General features: G+C 54.6%; 2 protein-coding genes across 6 annotated transcripts in view; one reads left to right on the top strand and one right to left on the bottom strand.

The window, feature by feature from the left end:
• The window catches only part of MVK (mevalonate kinase), a 50459-nt gene extending 45604 nt beyond the window's left edge, over window positions 1–4855 (bottom strand). For all 4 annotated transcript variants that reach the window (XM_026515078.4, XM_044389917.3, XM_026515079.4 and 1 more), the window contains exons 1-3: window positions 4774–4855; window positions 3779–3870; window positions 2769–2916 (exon numbers count right to left, since the gene is read on the bottom strand). In XM_026515078.4, the coding sequence (XP_026370863.3) occupies window positions 2769–2916; window positions 3779–3856 (226 nt within the window). In that variant the 5' untranslated portion in view covers window positions 3857–3870; window positions 4774–4855. The remainder of the gene's footprint in view (window positions 1–2768; window positions 2917–3778; window positions 3871–4773) is intronic.
• A 226-nt stretch (window positions 4856–5081) lies between these two features.
• Window positions 5082–19768, top strand: MMAB (metabolism of cobalamin associated B). Of its 2 annotated transcripts, none has more exons than XM_026515081.4 (9): window positions 5082–5254; window positions 6398–6459; window positions 9421–9514; window positions 11380–11437; window positions 13483–13555; window positions 13794–13891; window positions 14252–14316; window positions 16019–16078; window positions 17500–19768. In XM_026515081.4, the coding sequence occupies exons 1-9, from the start codon at window positions 5139–5141 to the stop codon at window positions 17591–17593; spliced, it is 720 nt and encodes a 239-aa protein (XP_026370866.2). In that variant the 5' UTR covers window positions 5082–5138; the 3' UTR covers window positions 17594–19768. The 2 variants fall into 2 exon arrangements, with proteins under 2 accessions (XP_026370866.2, XP_057162109.1); XM_057306126.1 differs by lacking the exon at window positions 17500–19768 and adding an exon at window positions 16726–16868 and having other exon boundaries at window positions 5097–5254.
• The last annotated feature ends 346 nt before the right edge of the window (window positions 19769–20114 follow it).

Below are 20114 nucleotides of genomic sequence, written 5' to 3' on the forward strand. Positions count from 1 at the left end.
GGGGCCTTCGAGTTTTGCTGGCACACAGACTTGGGTGTGCGTCCGACGGTACCACTCACTGGCTCTGGGGCCTTGAGCACGTGACTTACGCTCTCTGAACCTCGGTTTCCCTCCTTGGTAGACAGGGACGGGCACAGTACCTCCTCCAAGATAACCTGGAGTAAGGTACGTCAGACCGCGGCGCAGCTCATGGAGTGTAGTGCGTGCTTAAGGAGCGGTCGTCTTGAAACGCACGTACGCACACAAAGCGCGTGCCAGCTCAAGCACTCAGAGGTCTGGGTTTGACCCCCACGGTACAAAACCAAAGGCAGTATTCGACTATCCCCCAAACGCGACCCTCTCCTGAAACAACTCTCCAGAACGGGACACTCCAAACCAGAGAACGTCAAGTGCTGAGATCTGCTTGGGGAGCAGGGAGAGGCCCAGTAGGAGGCTGGGGCGCTTTTCTCGGAGAGCCTGAGGAGGCCGAGCAAGCCCGACCAGCTTTACAACTTGCCCCCTGAGTCACGGGTGCAAGTGTAAAGGGAACGGAACATCGCGCTTGGTGCACCGGTGCTGGGAACCGTGAGGGTGGAGTACGCGCGAAGCGCTATGTATTCCCCGAGATAATGACACACTAAAAGGCAGCCGAGCCAGTGTAACAGTGTTACTGAGAGCACAGACATTTCAGAGCGCTGCGAGGGAAATGGAATGACTCATTAAGACGCTGGAGAGCTTAGGGGTGCCTGGGTGCCTCGGTCGGTTTAGGTCCGGATCTGCCTTCAGTTTAGGTCCGGATCCCAGGATCAAGCCCCGCACTGGGCTTCCTGCTCAGCGGGGAGCCTGCTTCTACCTCTGCCCCTCCCCCTGCTCGTGCTCTCTCTTATGCTCTCTCTCTCAAATAAATAAATAAATAATCTTAAAAAAAAAACAAGACTTTGGAGAGTTTAGAAAGATCTGGGTCTGAATTCTTTCTGCCTCATTGACAATGCTGTGTGACCTGAGCCACTCGGCCCCTGAAGCTCAATTTTCTCATCCATAAAATGGGGATGGTTACCACCACCTGTGTCCAGGGCAAGCTGGAGGATTCTAAGACTGCCAACGTCCATGACACATTAGCCCAGTGCCTGACACACATAAAGATACCCAGTGAAATGTTCCCGGTGTTTGTGACTGTTAGGAAGCAACCAGAGAATGCTGGGGGAAGAAAAAGACGGAAGAGCCTGGCAATCTAGTAGAAAACACGTCTCTGAAAGGCTCATGTTCCATACTCCCTTTTTCTCCTTGGAGAAATCACTCTCAAGCCCTCACACACGTACTACACTCTGTTCCGGCCCTGGCCCACCTCCGATCCTGCTGGATCCTTACAGCAACCCTCCCAGGCCACACGACTCTGCTCTCGGAGGCTCCAAGGGTTAAGTGACTTATCCAGGCTCACACAGGCATGGGAACATCTCCAGCCTCAGGGAGGGGAGGCCCAATGCGCCATGGAAAGCAAAGTCTGGGTTGCTCTGGATGGCTGTTTTCTGAGGCCTGCTCCAAAGCTCCTCATTGAAGCTGTTCCTGGAATCACCCAGAGAGCTTCTTTCGAAATACACCTGCCTGGTCCCCTGCCACCATGACCCCCATTCTTAATAGGAGAGGGGCAGGGCCCGGAATCTGTCTGTATTGTTAAGAACAACAACAACAATGAAAACCTCCCCAGGGGATCCAAGGTGTGACTGTTTGGGAAATGGGGGTTTTTGCCTGTTCCTCCATTGCCCCGCGATATTGGGAATGGCTTGCTGTGGACTGATTGTCCCAGGGAACAGGCAGCAGTTGAGAAAAGACCCCTGGAGGACTCCCACTTGTCTCACTATGGCTAAGAAACACTGTTCCAAACAAGGAGGCGTCAGGCCGACGAGGAGACAGAAAATGAACAGAGGTTAGAAAACACCCTTCAGCTTTGGTGCAGGTGGAGAGTGACCCCACTAATGAAAAACCCTGCCTGCTTATGAGGGGACGCTACATTCACAATATTATCGAAAATCAGCGCGGGGGTCTTTATTTATTGGCATGGAAAGAGAGTCTTGATACACTGAAGAAAAAAACAAACAAATCACACATTTCTGACAAATTTGTGTGGCCTGGTCAGATTTTGGTTAAGGAAACCTCCCCATCTCCCTCAATCTAACTATCCATCTGCAGAAAATAATCCAGAAGGATTAACAGCAAAATGCTGAGAGTTGCCATGGGGGGTGGTCAGGGGGCAGTGGTAACAGGTGCCTTTTTTTTTTCTTTACTGATGGTGTTTCACTATTGACTCTGTTTTCCAATTAAGAAGCATGTTACTTTTATATTTAACGATTTTTAATGACACCCAACACCAATCAATACCTTTTCCTTGTCAAAACCATCTTACAGAAGGAAGGCTCCCTTTGTCCACTCTCAGACCCTAGGACCCTCCCAGACGTCACTAATCACCACTGCGTGTACATATGTACTGACACTTAATCTGGATCTTTCCTTAGATACATGTGATGCGTATCTTGTGGTTTTTTTAACCAACAACGGGCCTTGAGGATCAGACCACCACAGCCCACATAGATCCAGTGCATCATGTGATGCCCTTAAATTAAAAAAAAATAAGCAAGTAAAGCTCATTTTATGGGGTCGAGAGAAAACACCCCCAGAGTGGCTAGTCTCTGGCCCTCTCAGAGACAGCCTAGAATAACTACCCAGCTGTCCGGTTTCCCGTCTGGTCAGGGCCCAGGCTCTTCCCACACTTGGTTCCTTCTTGCTGCACTTACCCAGAAAGCTCGTATCCTGCAGCTGAAGCCTGGCCACATCCCAGGCCCGCTTGACGCCAATGTTTGGTAAGTTGAGGCACACTTTCCCATTGCTGTGGGGCTGAAGCCGGAGGAATGTTCTCAAGTTCAAGGCCACAGCCAGTGCGACCTGTAGAATAAAGGGCAAAAGCAATGAGGCTGTACATGGCTGGGGGGAGGGGGGTGCAAAGAGTTTGGCTCCAAACTCAGGGGTCAATGTCAATGTACTGAGGAGAGACAGCACATACCAGCATACAGGGCACATGCCACTGATCAACCTTGGCATGCCCTCCCACTAAGTGGCACAGCCTCTACCCATCAATTAGGAGCTAATACCTACTTATGTTTGCTCTCCCCGTACAAAACTTCAGAGGTCCTCCACACCAAGGAATGGCTTCCCCAAAATCACCATGTCAGCAAAGATGAATGTAAGTTGGAAACATAAAGAATGACAGAATGCAGGAGTGGAAAAAGCATGAGCTGTGGGTTCAGACAGGCTTAGGTTCATTCCCAGTTCTGCTAAGGTTGCATGGGACCTTGGTCAAGCTACCAACCCTCTCCTAAGCCTCAGCTTTCACATCTGCAAAATGGGATAATCAAAGTTTAACCACAGAGGGTCGTCCTGAGAGTTAAATGAGATAATGCATGTCTCAGATATCTTTGCTCGATCCTACTCATCTTTCCCACTTCTGAACGTTGGGGTGCCCCAGGGCTCAGCGCTCCCACGTCTTTTCTTCTCCACCGAAGCTCACCTTCCAGGGTTGTCTCATCCCACCTGCACAACTTTACATTTCAGCTTTGTGCTGTCTTACTGGGTGAAGCCAGGGAAGCCCTTCAGTAGGCATAAAACCCATCTCTTCCCTGCCTTGCTGAAGAGAAACTGATCTCCTCTCCTATGTACTCCCAGGCTATGCCTCTAGGCTTCCTTTTGGCTTAAGAGTAGGGTCAGGGAGAAGAGGTGCCCAATTCTGAAAGGCTCTGGGGGACTCTACCTTGCCGTGGACCACAGCATGTTCTCCGTGAAGGATGACTTTCCCTGGAGCGGACACCAGCAGGACTTCTGACAGCATGGCTCCTGAGAATCCTGAAAGAAAAAGCCAAAGAGAGGATGAAAGGTCCCCAGATCTTAGTGATATTAGAGAATGCCTAGTTCAAACTCATCATTCTAACAAAAAAGGCAGCTACCAGTCAGCACCTGCTATGCGCCCCAAAGACTGTGCAGTGAGGCAGTGCACCAGACTCATCAGAAAGAGCTGGGTTCAAATCCCAGCTCTTCCACTCTCCAGTGAGGTCATCTTCGCTAAACCGCTCAAATGACTAGAAATCTCGCTTTCCTCATGTTATATGGAGACAAGAACTGTACTTCAATGGGCTTTGGAAGAGTTACCTTACATAATGCAAGAGGAACACTTGGCAGTGTCTGGCACCATAATCATTCAATAACTGATTTCTTACCAGCTCCGTTCTTGGCTGCAGCTTTTATTATCGCTACTGGTGAAGGCAGAAATTTAAATTATAAATCATGGGCCAGAAGGAACGCTTCCCTGGACTTTTAGGCTGTTTCCAATGCCTCACGACGATAAATCATAGGCTGTAGAAAACCTAAGCCACGATCTCTAAATACAGAGTCCTAGAAAGTGACTTGCTGGGTCTACAGGTGTGTGCGGTTTAGATTTTTTATAAACTCTGCAGAATTACCGACCACTTAAGGCCTCACGTGCATTACCTTAATATAAGACACGAGCCCCACAACAAGCCAAGTACTATCGTGATCCCGTTTCTTAGCAGGGGAACTGAGGCTCAGAACCGGGAAACCTACTGCTGGTACAAAGCTCCAAATCACTTCAGATTCGAGCTCACCGACCGCTCAAGACGGATTCCCAGAGTCGGAGACACTGAGCCAAGAAGCCGGGAGCCCAGCCCGAGGTCGTCCTGGGTCTCAGCCTCAAACCTCGCGCCACCCGGCCGGAAGACCCTAGGTTCTCACCTGCCTCCGCCCGCCCGGAGAGCAGAAGCCGGAGCGGTACAGGACCGAGTCCCCGAGGGCCCACCTCCCGGGGGGGAGGGGACTCGTCCTACCTCTCCGCCAATCAGAAGGCGCGAGCCGGGCGTCCCTTTACCAGTTGGCTTGAACCTTGGCCAATAGATGTTGCAACCAAGTTGTCACGGGTTTCCCCGTCCCTTCAGTGAACCAATGGGAAGCAAGCCCCTGGGAGTGTCCCGCCCTGGGGCGAGAGCCACGGACCAATGGAAAATGGTGGCTGAGCGGTGGCGCGGCCGGAGGTAGGTGGAGTCACCCCGGGACCTGGACGGTAGCCTGACGGGGTCAGATTCGATCGATTTGCCCGGCGCATGGCTGTGTGGGGCTTGGGAGGCCGCCTTGGCCTGCGCCGGAGTGTCGGCGCCGGTTGGCTACTGTGTCTCCGTTTCCAGAGCCACCGCCCCCCGGGCGTGAAAGACGGGGACGGGTAAGTGCCTGGCTGGGAGGGTAACTCGGATACCTGCCGTGAACTGTGGTGTCGTCGCCATGGTGACGTCACACCGCTGTGAGGTCACCGCAGCAACCGCCGGGTGACGTCCTCTCTTAGGCCTGAGCGGTCACGTGGCCACGTGGGCACCGTGGAAGCCAGAGACCAAGACTTCTTTGCACAAGTCCGAAGGAAGCCCAGCTGTCAGGCGTCAGGGCAGGGCAGATCCCACGGGGGCCAGGAGGGCCATCTTGCCTGGCCTCACAGGTGGGGCCTCAGTTCAGATTTTGACCTATCTCCAATGCGATTTATACCTTAAGACGCAGAGATACACCCACACGATCTGAAGATGGCTGTCGTCGTAGACTCTTAACTTGCACCCCATTCCTGGACCTCAGAACCATGAATTAATAATGGATCGATATATTTCATAGATCCAGTAATCGAACGTTTTGAACAACCTCCTAATGCCATGTTTTAGTGTCAAAGCCTGTATTAAAGGTGTTATGTTGCAATTTGAAACTGCCAGAATCCGACTCTATTGTAGCAGTTCCTCATTCCCGAGTATACCCGAAGCTTCACAGAATTGGAAGTGGCCCAGATTGCTTTCTCTCCCGAGAAGCCAGGACTGGGTGGAATAGAGGATAAGAGTTTGGGCGGGTAGAAGTAAGGGTGGAGGTTAAGAGTTTGGGGGGGAGTAAGGTAGTCTTGGGCATGAATCCCAGCCCTATGTCTTCCTTCCTGGGTGACCTGGGAAGGCAAGGCTCATCCTGTGAGCTGCAGTTTTCTCAACAGTAAAATGAAGGCCATAGGTGGAAAGATTACAGGGGTGATTCCAGGAGATAATGGCAGCAATCCAGTCAGCACAGTGCAGAGACTATGGAAAGTCAACAGTAAACTCTTTCCGTGAGTATTTATTGAGCACGAGCTACTCTGCAGATACGGATGTGAGCAAGACACAGAGCTTGCCCACAAAGGGCTGAACTAGGAAGAAAGGAGGGGAATTGTCAGCAGAGATGCCAGCAGAGGAGGGGTGAGTGCTGCCTGTGAGGCTACAAGCAGCAAGTTGTGACCCACTGAGGGAGGTGTCATACTGGGTAAGCCATCCCCACTCACCACATCTTGATGTCTGTTTCTCTTCAGGCCACAGTCTTCCTTGAAGACACCCAAGATCCCCAAGATATACACCAAAACAGGAGACAAAGGTAGGGGGCGAGTAAAACATGCCAAAAAAAAAAAAAAAAAAAGATAGCTCCATCTGAAAGTTCTGCCAGATCGTTCGAAGTCATTAAAAATTATGTAATGAGGGGCGCCTGGGTGGCACAGCGGTTGAGCGTCTGCCTTCGGCTCAGAGCGTGATCCCGGCGTTGTGGGATCGAGCCCCACATCAGGCTCCTCCGCTATGAGCCTGCTTCTTCCTCTCCCACTCCCCCTGCTTGTGTTCCCTCTCTCGCTGGCTGTCTCTATCCTGTCGAATAAATAAATAAAATCTTTAAAAAAAAAAAATTATGTAATGGATCTCAATAAATATCATCAAATGTGATGTGGAATGAAAGATGCCTAAGATACATACATACATATATACATATGTTTTAAAAATACATATATATTTTAAAGATTTATTTATTTGAGAGAGAGAACACATGCATGAGTGGGAGGAGGGGCAGGCAGAGGGAGAGAGAATCTCAAGCAGACTCCTCACTGAGCGCAGAGCCCAGTGCTGAGCTCAGTCGTACAACCCTGGGATCATGACCTGAGCTGGACACTTAACCGCCTGAGCCATCCAGGCGCCCCAGATGCCTAAGATATATTAAGTGATAAAAGTCAGTTGCAGAGCAATCCAAGTAATCGAAATCCCCTTGGATAAAAGCGTGTGTATTATATGTGTATGTATATATGTGTTCAGATAGGCATAGAATACTCTGAAAGCTTACATCTTGGAGTATTACCTGGGAGAGCGATTGAGTTTTGAGAGAGGGGAATGAACAGAAGGGTTTTCATTGTTTATGGTACATACTTTTATTCTATCCTATTATTTTTGTAATGAGCATATATTACTTTGATTATTTAAACAATACCAGAACAGCACGCCTGGGTGGGTCAGGTTAAGCGTCTGCCTTTGGCTCAGGTCGTGATCTCAGGGTCCTGGGATTGAGTCCTGCGTCGGGCCCCTTGCTCAGTGGGGAGCCTGCTTCTCCTTCTGCCTGCTGCTCCCCCTGCTTGTGCGTGCTCTCTCTCTCTCTGACAAATAAATAAAATCTTTTAAAAAAAAAATAAAGAGTACCAGAACATAATGTACAGAAAAAAAGTGAGATGTGGAAGAATATGTCAGTGTGACCCATTTTTTTTTTTTTTTAAGATTTTATTTATTTATTTGACAGAGATAGAGACAGCCAGCGAGAGAGGGAACACAAGCAGGGGGAGTGGGAGAGGAAGAAGCAGGCTCATAGCAGAGGAGCCCGATGTGGGACTCGATCCCAGAACGCTGGGATCACGCCCTGAGCGGAAGGCAGACGCTTAACCGCTGTGCCACCCAGGCGCCCCGATGTGACCCATTTTCTGAAGTTTGAAACTGTGCAGATCACTAGTGTATGTGTATTTTGGGGGGGGGGGGTCTCTACTTATGTAGTAAAAGGACAAATGACATGCATACAATGTATAGGAAATACTTAATGCCACCGAACTGTACTCTTAGAAATGGTTAAAATGGCAAGTTTTACGTGACGTATGTTACCACAATAAAAAATAAAAAGGAAGGAAAATGTGCATTGGGACAACAAACAGAAGGTAGTGTTGATGCCCTCCATTGGAGACCCCTAAGGACAATATAGTCAAGTTGGGTCAGTTAACTCCTTACGTGGCACGCTGTGGGCTCAATGAGAAGATGCTGGAAAGGACTCATTATAGGACTGGGCTTCTGTTAGGTCATTGGGGGAGAGTTCCAGGAAGTGGGGCTTTCGCTCTGGATTGGATGCTGTCAGGAAGCAGGACTAATTCTGGTGCGCCTGGGTGGCTCAGTCATTAAGCATCTGCCTTTGGCTCAGGTCATGATCCCAGCGTTCTGGGATTGAGTTCCACATCGGGCTCCCTGCTCAGCAGAAAGCCTGCTTCTCCCTCTCCCCCTGCTTGTGTACCCTCTCTCACTATCTCTCTCTCTGTGTCAAATAAATAAATAAAATCTTAAAAAAAAAAAAAAAAAGGAAGCAGGGCTAATGCTATAGTTGGGTTTCTTAAATCACTTTTAGCTACAAGGTGGGAGAGACAAAGAGAGGCTAAAGCTATAATTGAAAAAGGAGCAGCAGTCCCTCGCCTTAGCCAGAAAATGGGGGTGTTCGGTCATTGCCACAGTTTGGACAGTGTTCTGGGCTCAGACATGATTCTGGAGGCTCTTGTTTTGGTCTTGATGTGTCACAGTCAGAATGGGCCATCAGATGGTGTCCTGTGAACTCGTTCGAGTTCCAGCAGGAGAACTCCACAGCCCACCTGTGAGCGCCAGGCCCGCTCCTGGCCGTGGGGAGCACGTTTGCTCTTTCTCCGTGGTGAGGGGAGAACGGCGTCAAACTGTGGCATAGATACAGAGGACTTCGATTTTATGTGAAATACAATGATCACGTACACATAATATGTACCTCCGCGTCTTATTTCTTCAGCAGGATGGTTAGTCCATGATTTTGAGGCTTGAAATAAAAGCGTATCAGGAAAGAAGTGAGGGTAGTTGCTACTTAGCAGTAGCAACCGAAAGGGGGTACGTGGGGGCATCAGGGTTGCTGATCATATTCTAGTTGTTAATCTGGGTGCTGATCACAGGTGTATTCAGGTAGTGGCGGTTCATCAACATGTGCACTTAATTTTTTTTTAAAGATTTTACGTATTTGGGAGAAAGAGCCCGAGCGGGGGGGAAGGGCAGAGGGAGAGAGAGAATTTCAAGCAGACTCCATGCTGAGCGGGAAGCCTGATGCGGGGCTTGAGCCCAGGACCCTGAGATCATGACCTGAGCCAAAGTCCAACGCTTAACCGACTGAGTCACCCAGGCCCCCCACCTTGTCCACTTACGATTTAAACGCTTTTCTGTGTATATGTTATACTTCAGGTGGGAAGTTTTTTAAAAAGAGCATAACAGGAAAAGGAAAAAATCTGTATTTGAGTGGCTAAACATTTTTTCACAGGGTTTTCTAGCACCTTCACTGGAGAAAGGAGACCTAAAGATGACCAAGTGTTTGAAGCCGTGGGAACTACAGATGAATTGAGTTCAGCCATTGGGTAAGGCAGACGGGATAGGCCTTGAGGTTGAGTTTGAATTGGCATCAGTCAGTGGAATTCACGTGAAGCGTTCGAGAGTGCTGGCTGGTCCCTCGGGCTGCCAACCCTCGAGGACCCCGCCTCGGCCTGGCAGCGCAGGGGCGTGTGGTCAGTTCCACAAGGCTCCCGGGCTGCAGGCTCCTTTCCCTCCCTGCCCTGCCTGCTCCTGCCTGGCATTCGTCCCACGCCACGTGAAGCTGCCTTGCCCTCCATCCCCGGCTCCCCCGCCCTTCAGGCGCCTACGCTTCTCAGTGATAGGTCTGACCGGGTGAGATACTCAGGACGGGTAACGGAGGTGCAGGGGGTCTGCCAGCAGAGGACAGAAGACAGACGCTTTGGCCTGTGTGTGAAGGCGGGAGGGAGAGACAGACACAAGATGAAGTGGGCAGCGGGGAAGGGAGGTGAGGTGCGTATCCGCTGTTAGGATGAGCACATCAGCCAGCCATCGTCCCCAGTCCGTGCGGGCAGGAGACCGGGGACACCTCCACGTGCCGGGCACGGCTCAGCAGAGCGCCTCAGCCCACACGCTCCGTGGAGCCCACGGTCCGAGGGGGCCGGGGAGCAGACACACTAGCTAGAGGGGCATCTGCAGGCGGTGGGGCCTGATGGAGCAGCACCGAGGAGGGGCCGACACCTCGCCTGCGTCTCGGGGACGTCCTCAGTGACGACATTCCTGGGCACCTACTTTGTGCCGGGAGGGAGGATAGTGCTGTGCTCAGAGCAGACGGTGTCCGGCCCACAGAGCTGTCCCACACTAGATGGCAAATGACAGATTATTTAGTTCTGACTGTGAGGTGGGTTACGAAGGTGGGCTGCTGGTCCTTCATTGGCCCTTTTGAAGCTGTTCTCCACCCTCGTCTTCACTGGTATGCCCAGGAGGTGGCCTGCCGCACGTGGTGACGATTTCGCCCCCCGCCCCCTCGTCCTCTGGCTTCCGGGCGGGTCCAGCCAATGGAAGCCCCAGCAGGGGATGGGACATTGGTGGGGACAGGTGTGGGAGCATTTCTGACCCTGTTCCCCAGTGACTCTTATCCAGCTGGCTGCGTGGCTCCTGGCGGTGGCCCCCCTGAGGTTCCGGTTCTCCTGGGGTGGTAGCGCCTTTGACCCTCCCTTGCCCCTTCAGGCCCCTGCTTTCGCTAATCTTTGCCATCCATTGTCAGTTTCCAGAACTCTTACGCTCTGTTCGTAGTCCCTCTGCCAGCCTTTCGTCTAGGAACCCTGTGAATGTACTGCTGACTCTTTCCTGCCAGCACCCTGCCTGGTGCAGAGAGAGGGAGCAGAGTTTGGAGGGAGGCAGGGGCCGGGGTCCTGACCTGCGCCTGAGGTGCTTGGCTTCCCCCGTCTCACCTGCCTTACCAGGGAACTCCTCCTCAGCCTTCAAAGTCCCGCGTCCAGCACCGCTTGCTCCAGGAAGCCCTCCCTGAACCGCAGCCAAGGCCAAGGTTTCCAGGACTCCCGCCCTTTCCTCCAAAACACTGACCTCAGGGTGCAACTTCACATTCAGTCACATGAGACCTGATCCACATCTCCCTCTCCTGCTGAACAGAGCCCATGTCCCTTGTGCTCGTGCTGAGCTGCCTGGACCAGGCCAGAGGAGCCCCTGAAAAAGGAAGTATTGACTGGATTAGTAACGAGTATAAGAAAAGGCATTTTGAGCAACAGACACCCCCTAACCAAACGAAAGGTCCTGACGTTCTTCTCGTCAGCGAGAGAAACAACACCGCGTGTGTCAGAGCTGTACTAGCTAACTGACCTGCCACCGGCCAGCTTGCTGCCTTGTGGGAGGCAGGGCCCAGGACGTTCTATTCTTTTCTTTTTCCTCATAGGTTTGCTATGGAATTCATCGCAGAAAAAGGCCACCCATTTGCTGAAGAGCTTCGGAAAGTGAGTAGCAGTGTCTCGCCCCACGCTGGGATACTTATCTGTGTGGCCAGGTGGCCGTCACTGCGTTTGCCATCTGACCATCTCTTCCTCTCTGTGCCACCTGGGGCTAGTAAGCCTCTTTCTCTGGGAGCTTCAGTTTCTCCACCTGCCAGATGGGGACACACATCCTCCTCCCTCCCAGGCGAGTGGTGAGGACAGCACCAGGAGGGGGAAGTGTAAAGTGCAGTGGACTTGACCCAGGGCGATTCTGCTCCCCCAGGGGACGCTCGGCAATGTCTGGTGTTATTTTTCGTTGTTACAGGTGGAGGCGGGGTGCTACTGGCATCTAGGTGGCAGAGGCCAGGAATACAGCTAACATCCTGGGGGTGCACAGGACAGGCCCCCGCAACAGAGAATGCCTTGGGCCTGAACGTCAACAGCCCCAGGGTGGAGAAAGCTGGGGAGGCCAGCTTCAGTAAGCCTTCAGCCAGGGGACTTTATGGTCATTAGGAGGCTCTGACCCACAGATAGGACTTCAACAGTGGAGACAGGCATGCCCCCTAGAACGCACAGGACAAGGTTACAGTCTACAGGTTGACCTGAGACTGGAAGCTGCTCCCTGCCGGATCGACCCTTGGCCCACTTCGGTCCTCCAGGCCAGGCCGGAGCCCACTTAGGCTCCTGGGAGCAGACAGGGCAGTGAGGGGGCTGTAGAAGGATGGGAGGCTTCAACTGCCGGAACGTTCTGTGAAATGAGGCACCTTCTGTGTGCTGGGGGATGGTTTGCAGCCTCATGATGGAGAACTGTTCATATCCACCACGGTCATTTCTAGATGATGTGCTCATCTCTGAGCAGAGTTTACAGAGGGAAAAGGCTGCGGAGAGGGGCCAGTGATGTGATGAGCCTACCTGTGCTTTACGTCCCTGTCCTCTGGGTCACAGCTTCGACATCACCTCCTCTGGGGCCCGGGCTGGCCACCTGGCCTCCAGCGGGCACCACAGTGTCAAATGGTCTGATCCGTCAGTCTCCCTACTGGCCTGGACCCCCCGAGGGTGCAGACCGTGACTTTTTCACCCAGGAGCCCCACCAGGGCCCTGCTGGCTGGGCCTCTGGAAGAGCACCGGGCCACCCGTGCACTGCTCTCCTCACAGAAGCCCGTGAGCTGGTGGTCAACGTCCACGTGGCATGGGGCCAAGCTGAGACTCTGAAAGGGCCACTTGCCCAAGGCTCCCCAGCCGGGAACCAGCAGAGCTGAGGTCCGATTCCCTAAGTGGTGCCAGCTCCCTCCGGTCCTGGGGACCGACGCTGCAGGGGCCAGCCGCCGGGGTGGTATTGTTACTCTGCCTCCCTCCGAAGCCCCAGCTCGAGTAACTCACCCAAGTGGCAGCCCAAGGAGGGTTCCGGTCCACTGCTGGGTGGGCAGCCTCTGCTGTCCTCCACTGTGTGCTGCTCCTGGCATGCTGTCACGGTGGTCACAGACCCCCACCCACCCCACGGCCCCCCATGCAAGCTCGAGTGGACCCTGGCTAGGCGCAGGGTCAGCGGTGGTGGTTGTGGGTGTCATTGGCACAGGCGCCTGTCGGCCTTTGTCATGCAGGGGCTGACCACGTTCTCCCAGGTACTTGTCCTTTATGGTTTAGAAAGCACCGTCACGTTTGGTGTCTTGGCCCAGCTGTTTTAGGTCAGAAAACCAAAGCTATCAGTTTAGGGAAAAGGAGAAAAACCTCACGGGGCCCAGGCACGAGGGAGATGAGGACGGGTGAGAAGATACTCATCACTGGGCCGTCACTGGGCGCTCATCGTCAGTGTAACCCAGATATCCCTGACGGACCCAGGCCCCCTCTCAACAGAGCTGGCGTCCGAGGCAGATGTGCTGAAGGTTCAGCAGACTTTGTTAATCCATTAGCCTCCAAATGCCGGCTAATTAAACCTTCGGATAGGCCCCGTCAGGCCAGCCCCTGCGCGCCTTGCTGGCGTCCGGTGGCATCTCTGCACGTGGAGTCCCATCATCTCTGCTCGGCTCGCCGGGAATGGATCTTCATTCTCGCCTTCTGTGCTTCCCCAGATCCAGTGCTCGCTGCAGGACGTCGGCTCTGCCCTGGCCACACCGCGCTCCTCGGCCAGGGAGGCTCACTTAAGTAATCTCTCTGTGCTTGGAGGGCCCCGGGAAGGGCTTGGGCCCAAGGGGTTGGGGCTCTGTCCTGGGTGTCACCTGGGTCCCCTGGCAGCCTGGTCCCTAGACCCCGAGAAGGAAGGACCTCCCGAGCCAGTAGGAGGGGTTTGCAGAGCACCCGGGCAGAAGGGACACGGGAGGTTTCCTTGGTCTGGTGGGCCATGGGTCTCATGGCTGTGTCCTTTTGCTTCTCCACCCCTCAGGGCATGCCACATTCGAGGCAGGGCCCATTCTGGAGCTGGAGCAGTGGATCGACAAGTATTCCAGCCAGCTCCCCCCGCTCACGGCTTTTATTCTGCCAGTAGGTACCAAGTGGTCTCAACCAGGGGGTGGCTGCAGGCCAAGTGTATTCACGGAAACACACAGGCATTGACTGAGTTCTCTCTTTAATTTTTGCCGGTGACAGAAGCTGTCCCCCAGCCTCCCAAGTCCCCTCCAGACCCTCACCAGTCTCTCCCCACCCCTGCCCACTTTGCCTTTGGCGGGGGTTGCCCAGCGGGTGCGCCCCTGCAGGGCCTCTGGAAGCAGAACACTGCCCGTTGGGGTGCAGGGCCCTCTGTATCTGTTGGCCCATCTGTCTGCCATGGGCACACCTGTCCCACCCCCTCCCAGATCTCCCCCGCTTCCCCTGCTCCAGCCAACACCCACTTTCTCCTTTCAGTCCGGAGGCAAGAGCAGCTCCGTGCTGCACTTCTGTCGGGCTGTGTGCCGCCGAGCAGAGAGACGGTGAGGGGGCTGAGGGAGAGGGTGGGGGGGCCCGGTCAGAGCAGCAGGCAGGCCCAGGGGGGTCGGCTCCATGCTGTCCAGCCAGCCATCGACAGATCTTCACCTGCCCCTTCACCGTACCAGGTGGACACCAGCCAGACCAGGTCTCTGTCCTCAGAGCCGTGCGTTACGGAGGGGAGACAGTGACCTGGGAGCAGACGAATGACAGATGATGTCACCATATCAGGAACAGAGCTTATAGAGAAACAAGAGGTTACGGGTGAACAGGGCAGGAGGCCAGGAGGCGGCCTTGGTGGGTTTAGCTGGTTATTGATAATTCCACCACTCACGTGGCATGAAAGTCAAAAGGATATTAGGTGACACTCCCCCTCCCCGTACCCTGGCTCTGCATCCCTGGGGGTCAGTGTAAGCGGGGCGGTTGGAACTGGGCTGAGGTGAGGGGAGGACCCCACACCTCAGGAGGGTCTCTCCCAGGCACGCTGTGTGAGCCAGGAGTTGAAGGCTTGGGGGGCGGGGTGGGACAGTGTGCAGGGCGAGGGGACAGCAAGGGCACAGGTGCCCCTGCACTGAACGGACACAAAGGAGGCCGAGTGTCTGGATCCAGGGCGAGAGGGTGTGGAGCACAATGAGGCCAGGGGCCGGGCAGAGCCTTGTAGGCGCAGAGGGGTCTGCCTCTGTCCTCAGAGCCACAGGAAGCCATGGATGGGTTTTAGGCCATGGGGTGGCATGAAGGGACCCTGCTGGCTGCTGGGTAGAGAAGGGCCCAGAGGAGCCCCCGTGGCTGTGGGGGGTCCAGGGGGGAAGCCAGCCACTTCACCGACACCTCTAATGCAGTCAGGGAGAGGAGGGGCCCCAAAAGCTACTGACAGCCTTTTCGGAGAAACTTCAAAAGAGCTCACTTGCAAAGCCTGCATTTGCACCACTCAGAGACCAGCTGCCACCCAGCTTTCCAGAGAAATGGAAGTAAAGCAGCACTTTGATACAATCGGCAGGGCTGTGCTGGGCACTTCCTATTCCTTATTTCGTTGCTGCCTTACGATCGCCTTGGCAGAGAGGGGGTGGCGGCCCCCAGTATACAGGAGTCAGGAAATTGGAGCTCAGAGAGGGGACATCCTGGCCAGGGCGGTCAGCCACCTGGTCCCGAGCAGAGTCCAAACCTGAGCTCTGTCCACAGCCCCACATCGTAAAGGTTTCATCTCTCATGAAAGGCTCTTGGGTCCAAGTGGTTTGCCAAAGAGATCCTGGGTAACAGAGCTCCGGCCTCAAAAGAAAAAAGTCGCCATTTGTACAAAACCGTCCACCTCGACAGCTCATAATAGCCAAAAATTGGAGAAAGCCAAAGGCCCAGCAGTGGGGCTTAGTCCAGTGGAGGATGGGTCCTCAGGGCACGAGACAGGGAGGTGGACACGTGTCTGTGGGATGAAAAAGCCCCTTGGGCAGGGGCCACAAATCCAGAGCCGCGGTTTGAGGGGGAGCACCTCCCAGCAAGGGTTCTGCGGCAGGGGGGACTTGCAGGAGGGGCCTAGCAAGGGCCTGCCACATCAAAGCTGCTCAGCAGACAGCAGTCCACTGTCTGGGACGTCTGCACCCAGACTGGCAAGGAGCTGCTGCGGGCTCTGGAGGTGCTGGTGTGGGACGCAGCCCTGGGGCCCCTGGAGCCATGGTCCCGGGACGTACGTGATAGTGTTTCCTCTCCTTCCAGCGTGGTTCCTCTCGTCCAGATGGGTGAGACGGACGCTAACGTGGCCAAGTTCTTAAACAGGTACTCAGAGGGAATTGGGAGAGTCTCAGGCCTCTGAAAAACTAAGCCCACTGTGGGAAGTAACAATAAGGCAAGGGGCCCCACGCAATCCTTCATTCCTTTCATACCCACACAGGGTCTGCGGCATGCCCGGTGCTGAGCTGGCCACAGGGATGCCGCTGAGAACAAGGCAGACACCGTCCCTGGGGAGGTGAAGGTCTCGTTGGGGAGAGCCTATGATAAAAACAGCGACACAAAACATAAAAACAAAGGGACGGTGTGAAGCAAGGGGCCCACTTTCAGGTTTGAGGGACCGGGGAGCTCAGGCAGGGATCTCTCAGCCCCTCCCCGCAAGGCCCCAAGACCATGTGAACTGAGAAGAGACAGCCTGACCAAGCCAGCTCAGGGCCATCTGAGCCCAGGGCCCTCGCACAGGACCCAGTGAGCTGGGCTGGCCCAGGGAAGGCTCCGCTGGATTCTGTTTCAGCCTGGGCTCAGGTAGTCCCAGTGTGGGCAAGGTCAGGGCCCGGGGGCAGGCTGAGAACCCAGGGGCCTCTGGGAGCTGTCCTGGGTGTCCAGAAAGTGACTTCACAGGCAGGGTCTGGCCCCTCGCTGTGGTCACTCTTCCCACTGGGATGTGACCTGACTAGCTCCATTCTTCCTGGGAGGTGGGTAGGCCCGAAGAGAATGAGGGAGGTTCCATTCATCATCACAGCAGCGACCTTTGAGGAACATCATAGTTCTATAGTGTGTGGGCCGAGCCAGTTCATCCCCTCAGCAAGGAAGGCGGCACTGCGCAGATGAGAAACAAGTATGTCACCACCCCCCAGGAATGGGGGGTGCCCAGAGCAGAATCTCTTCCACTGCCCCCAACCCCTACTCCCAGAGAGACAGGCAAGTATTAGGAGGAGGGGGGCTTGATCCCAGTGGGGGCGTGGGTCAGAAAAGGTTCCAGCAGGACCTGGCATGGAGCGGGCCCCAGACAGTAGGATTGGGCCCGGGAGAGCTGGAGGAGGGTGGCGGTTAGTGCTCGGCATGAAGACAAGGAAAAGTGGGGGACGGTTGAGCGGTGGGCGGCTTCCTGAACTCACTGCAGGCACCCTAAGGGCAGGCTGGGTGTCTCAGTTTGGGGTGTCTCAATCCCACTCACTGGAAGGTACCGAAACCAGTCCAGGGTGGGGCCCAAAGCCATCAGCCCTGTGAGGTAGGGTGGGGGTAGCGGCCTCGTCCAGCAGGAGCCGCCCCAGCCCTGGCGCCGGAGTTCGGAAGCTGGCCTGGAGGGCCATCCATCACGCCCAAGTTGGCTGAGCACCCGCTGTCCTGCCCAGTGCTCCTAGGGCGTGTGATTTATATTTCCTCCTTGAAGGCTAATATGGGAAGGACCCAGTTAGCATTGATCTCTCATTTCAAATCATCCCGTTTACTTCTCTCTGCCCCTCCAGACTCAGCGACTATCTCTTCACGTTAGCCAGATACGTGGCCATGAAAGAGGGGAATCAGGAAAAAATATACAAGAAAAATGACCCGTCGGACTGAGCCCGAGGCCTGTGGAAATAACGCAAAGGCGGAGATCTGTAGACCCCTCGGAGATGAAGAGTTTGTCCTTCCTGTCCTGATTCCTGAAGATCTCAGCCAGGGGGGCTGGACGACACTCCTGCCCGCTCCTCTAGGCTCTCCCGGGTCGTAGAGGAAGCGGGAATGAATGAATTCAGTATTGCAGAAAATAAGGTAAAGTGATTACTGCAAGGAAGAGCCACATAGAAAAAAAATAAAAGTGGGCAAAGCTTGAGCTGGTGCGTGTGTGTGCACACGTGCGTGTGTGCGTTGAGAGAGCCCTTCCACTGCCAGCTCAGGTGGCGTAAGCATTTGGAACGGTACCAGAGGCCCTCGGAGATGGAACCTGGATTTAGCTGTGCACAGGGGCTGCAAGCGTCCCGTTTATAAAGGCAGACAGGATTTGGAAGTTTGGTCACCTCTGAGCCACCATCCCCGCCTATGTTGGGGAAGGACAGCCGCAGACACTCGAGGTATGCCGGTGTGTGTGGCAGGAGTGCAGCCCAGAGGGCCACCCCGTCCTGGAGGGGAGCCTTCCTCCCTTGGGGAGCTGAGGGACGAGGGGCAGAGACCCTGGTGAGAGGAACAGCACTGCTCAGAGCAGAACTTCTTTCTCTGCTGCTTTTGGCCTCTGAGATCCATGCCACGGCTGTATTTTATTTCTCTCGTCACCCCTGGCCCCCCCCCAACCCCCCCACGAAACAACGCTGCCAGTGCCAGCTGTGTCCTTGGGAAGGGGCTATGTATGCAGGGCAAGGAGGCGGCCCTGAGAGTGTGAAGGCTGCACGCTGCTAATTGCAGGAAATGAGTCCGAAAGGGCAGGCTCTTGCAACTGTCAGGGCCGAGATGCCTGGTGAACTCAGTTCGGCCATCACTCACTCCCCGAGCCCCTGCTCAGCGCCAGGCACCAGCTCGGCTGGGGGAGCCTGGTCACCCTGGCTGTCCTCCCTCCCAGCGGCTCCGCGAACGCTACAACGGCCAGTCGCGCGCCGACTTCGGCTCTCATCCTCCCCCCTGTGCCTGCTAGTTCTGCCGAAGGGACAGGTACATCGCGTCCTGCTGGGACCCTTGGCTCCCAGCAGGCAGCCCTGACCCCGGTCAGCCTGGGAGGCGCGGCGAAACACGACGGGTACGAAGCCCGCGCTGCCTGCGCTGCCTGCACGCCGCTGTCAACGCTCACAAGTGCCAGCCCCCTTGCACACTAGTGCAGGGTTGGGAAAGAGAGAGAGTGGGCTGCTTTTACTTAAAATTGTGACGCCTCGGGGCGCCTGGCTGGCTCAGTCGGAGGAGTGTGTGATTCTTGATCGCGGGGTCATAAGTTCGAGCCCCACGTTGGGCAGAGAGTACTTAAAAATTAAAAACTTGGGATTCTTTGTGGATCGTAGGTCTTTTGCATAATTTTGATTTTTAAAAATATTACATGAAAATTGTATTTATCTTGATTCCTGGGGGTTTGGGCACTCCCCTTACACTGGCTCCCCTGCCGCCCCGTAGCCCCGCCGGGCTCTTGGGGACACATTTAGTATCCCTGCAGAGAGCAGCTGGTGGGTGGATAGTACATCGGAGACAACCGCACAGAATCATCACGCCAGCCAGCACCAGGGAGGAGTTTAAACCATGTGCCAGGCCCCGATCCTGGGGCACCACAGACATCATTCTCATTCAAAGCTCACAGCAACCCCGAAACAGCCACTCTGTGCAGGGGAGAAAACCGAGGCTCGGGGAAGGCCCTTCCTTGTCTCAGGGAGTCAGCACCAAGGTGTGGGCCCAGGACGGGGCCTTGCAGACTCCCCCCTCCGCTACCCCTTGACAGCCGTTTTAATCACGACCTGGGCCGCCGAGAACAATGTCAGACACTAATAGATTCTGCTGTCTCATTTCTCAACCTGGTTTCCCTTAACTGATATCTCCTGCTATTGTTAATGTGCATTTCTCACCGAGTAATTTTCTCAGCCCGAACTTGTAACACATCCCAATGACAAACGTCCCGGTTCCGAATCCCCCATCAGCTGCAATGTCACCCTTGCCTCCTCCCCGACACCTTCCTCCGACAGCCCATCCAGTTTTATGATTGCTCTCTCCCAGTTATCACTACTGAACCTTTAAGAATCCAGACGTACTTCAAGTTTAATTGAATAAAATTCCTTGTATAATAAATTCCGCATGAATGCTACATAAATCAGTACCTGGAAGGATTTGTGGCTCATCCCTCCCTCCCTTCGCCCGGGCGCGGCAGTCCCCCGGGCAATACTGGACCCAGGCTGGCCCAGTCTTGCTTACTGAGAGGACTCACCTTTGTAGCCCGACTAGGTGTGCAATCTCCTTCTCCGGGAGCCCCTCGTGGAAGGCCATGCTTGAGCCCGAGCAGAGGCAGAGGACAGCCAGGTTGGGGACACCTGAGGCCTTGGGGATGTCCCTTGTGTTCTCTCCCACTCCACAGAATCAGACACTTGAGACACTGCTGATGGAGGCTACGTGCACACTCTCCCGAGACAGATGTACA

This window comes from Ursus arctos, unplaced genomic scaffold, assembly GCF_023065955.2.
Source record: "Ursus arctos isolate Adak ecotype North America unplaced genomic scaffold, UrsArc2.0 scaffold_34, whole genome shotgun sequence".
NCBI classification, from domain to species: domain Eukaryota; kingdom Metazoa; phylum Chordata; class Mammalia; order Carnivora; family Ursidae; genus Ursus; species Ursus arctos.

Bases quoted from the DNA above. Each gene is read 5' to 3' on its own strand.
- MMAB (XM_057306126.1), top strand. From the start codon at position 5,139: ATGGCTGTGTGGGGCTTGGGAGGCCGCCTTGGCCTGCGCCGGAGTGTC. The intron at 5,255-6,397 runs GTAAGTGCCTGG...GTTTCTCTTCAG, and splicing joins GGCGTGAAAGACGGGGACGG to GCCACAGTCTTCCTTGAAGA. The intron at 13,892-14,251 runs GTAGGTACCAAG...TTCTCCTTTCAG, and splicing joins TCACGGCTTTTATTCTGCCA to TCCGGAGGCAAGAGCAGCTC.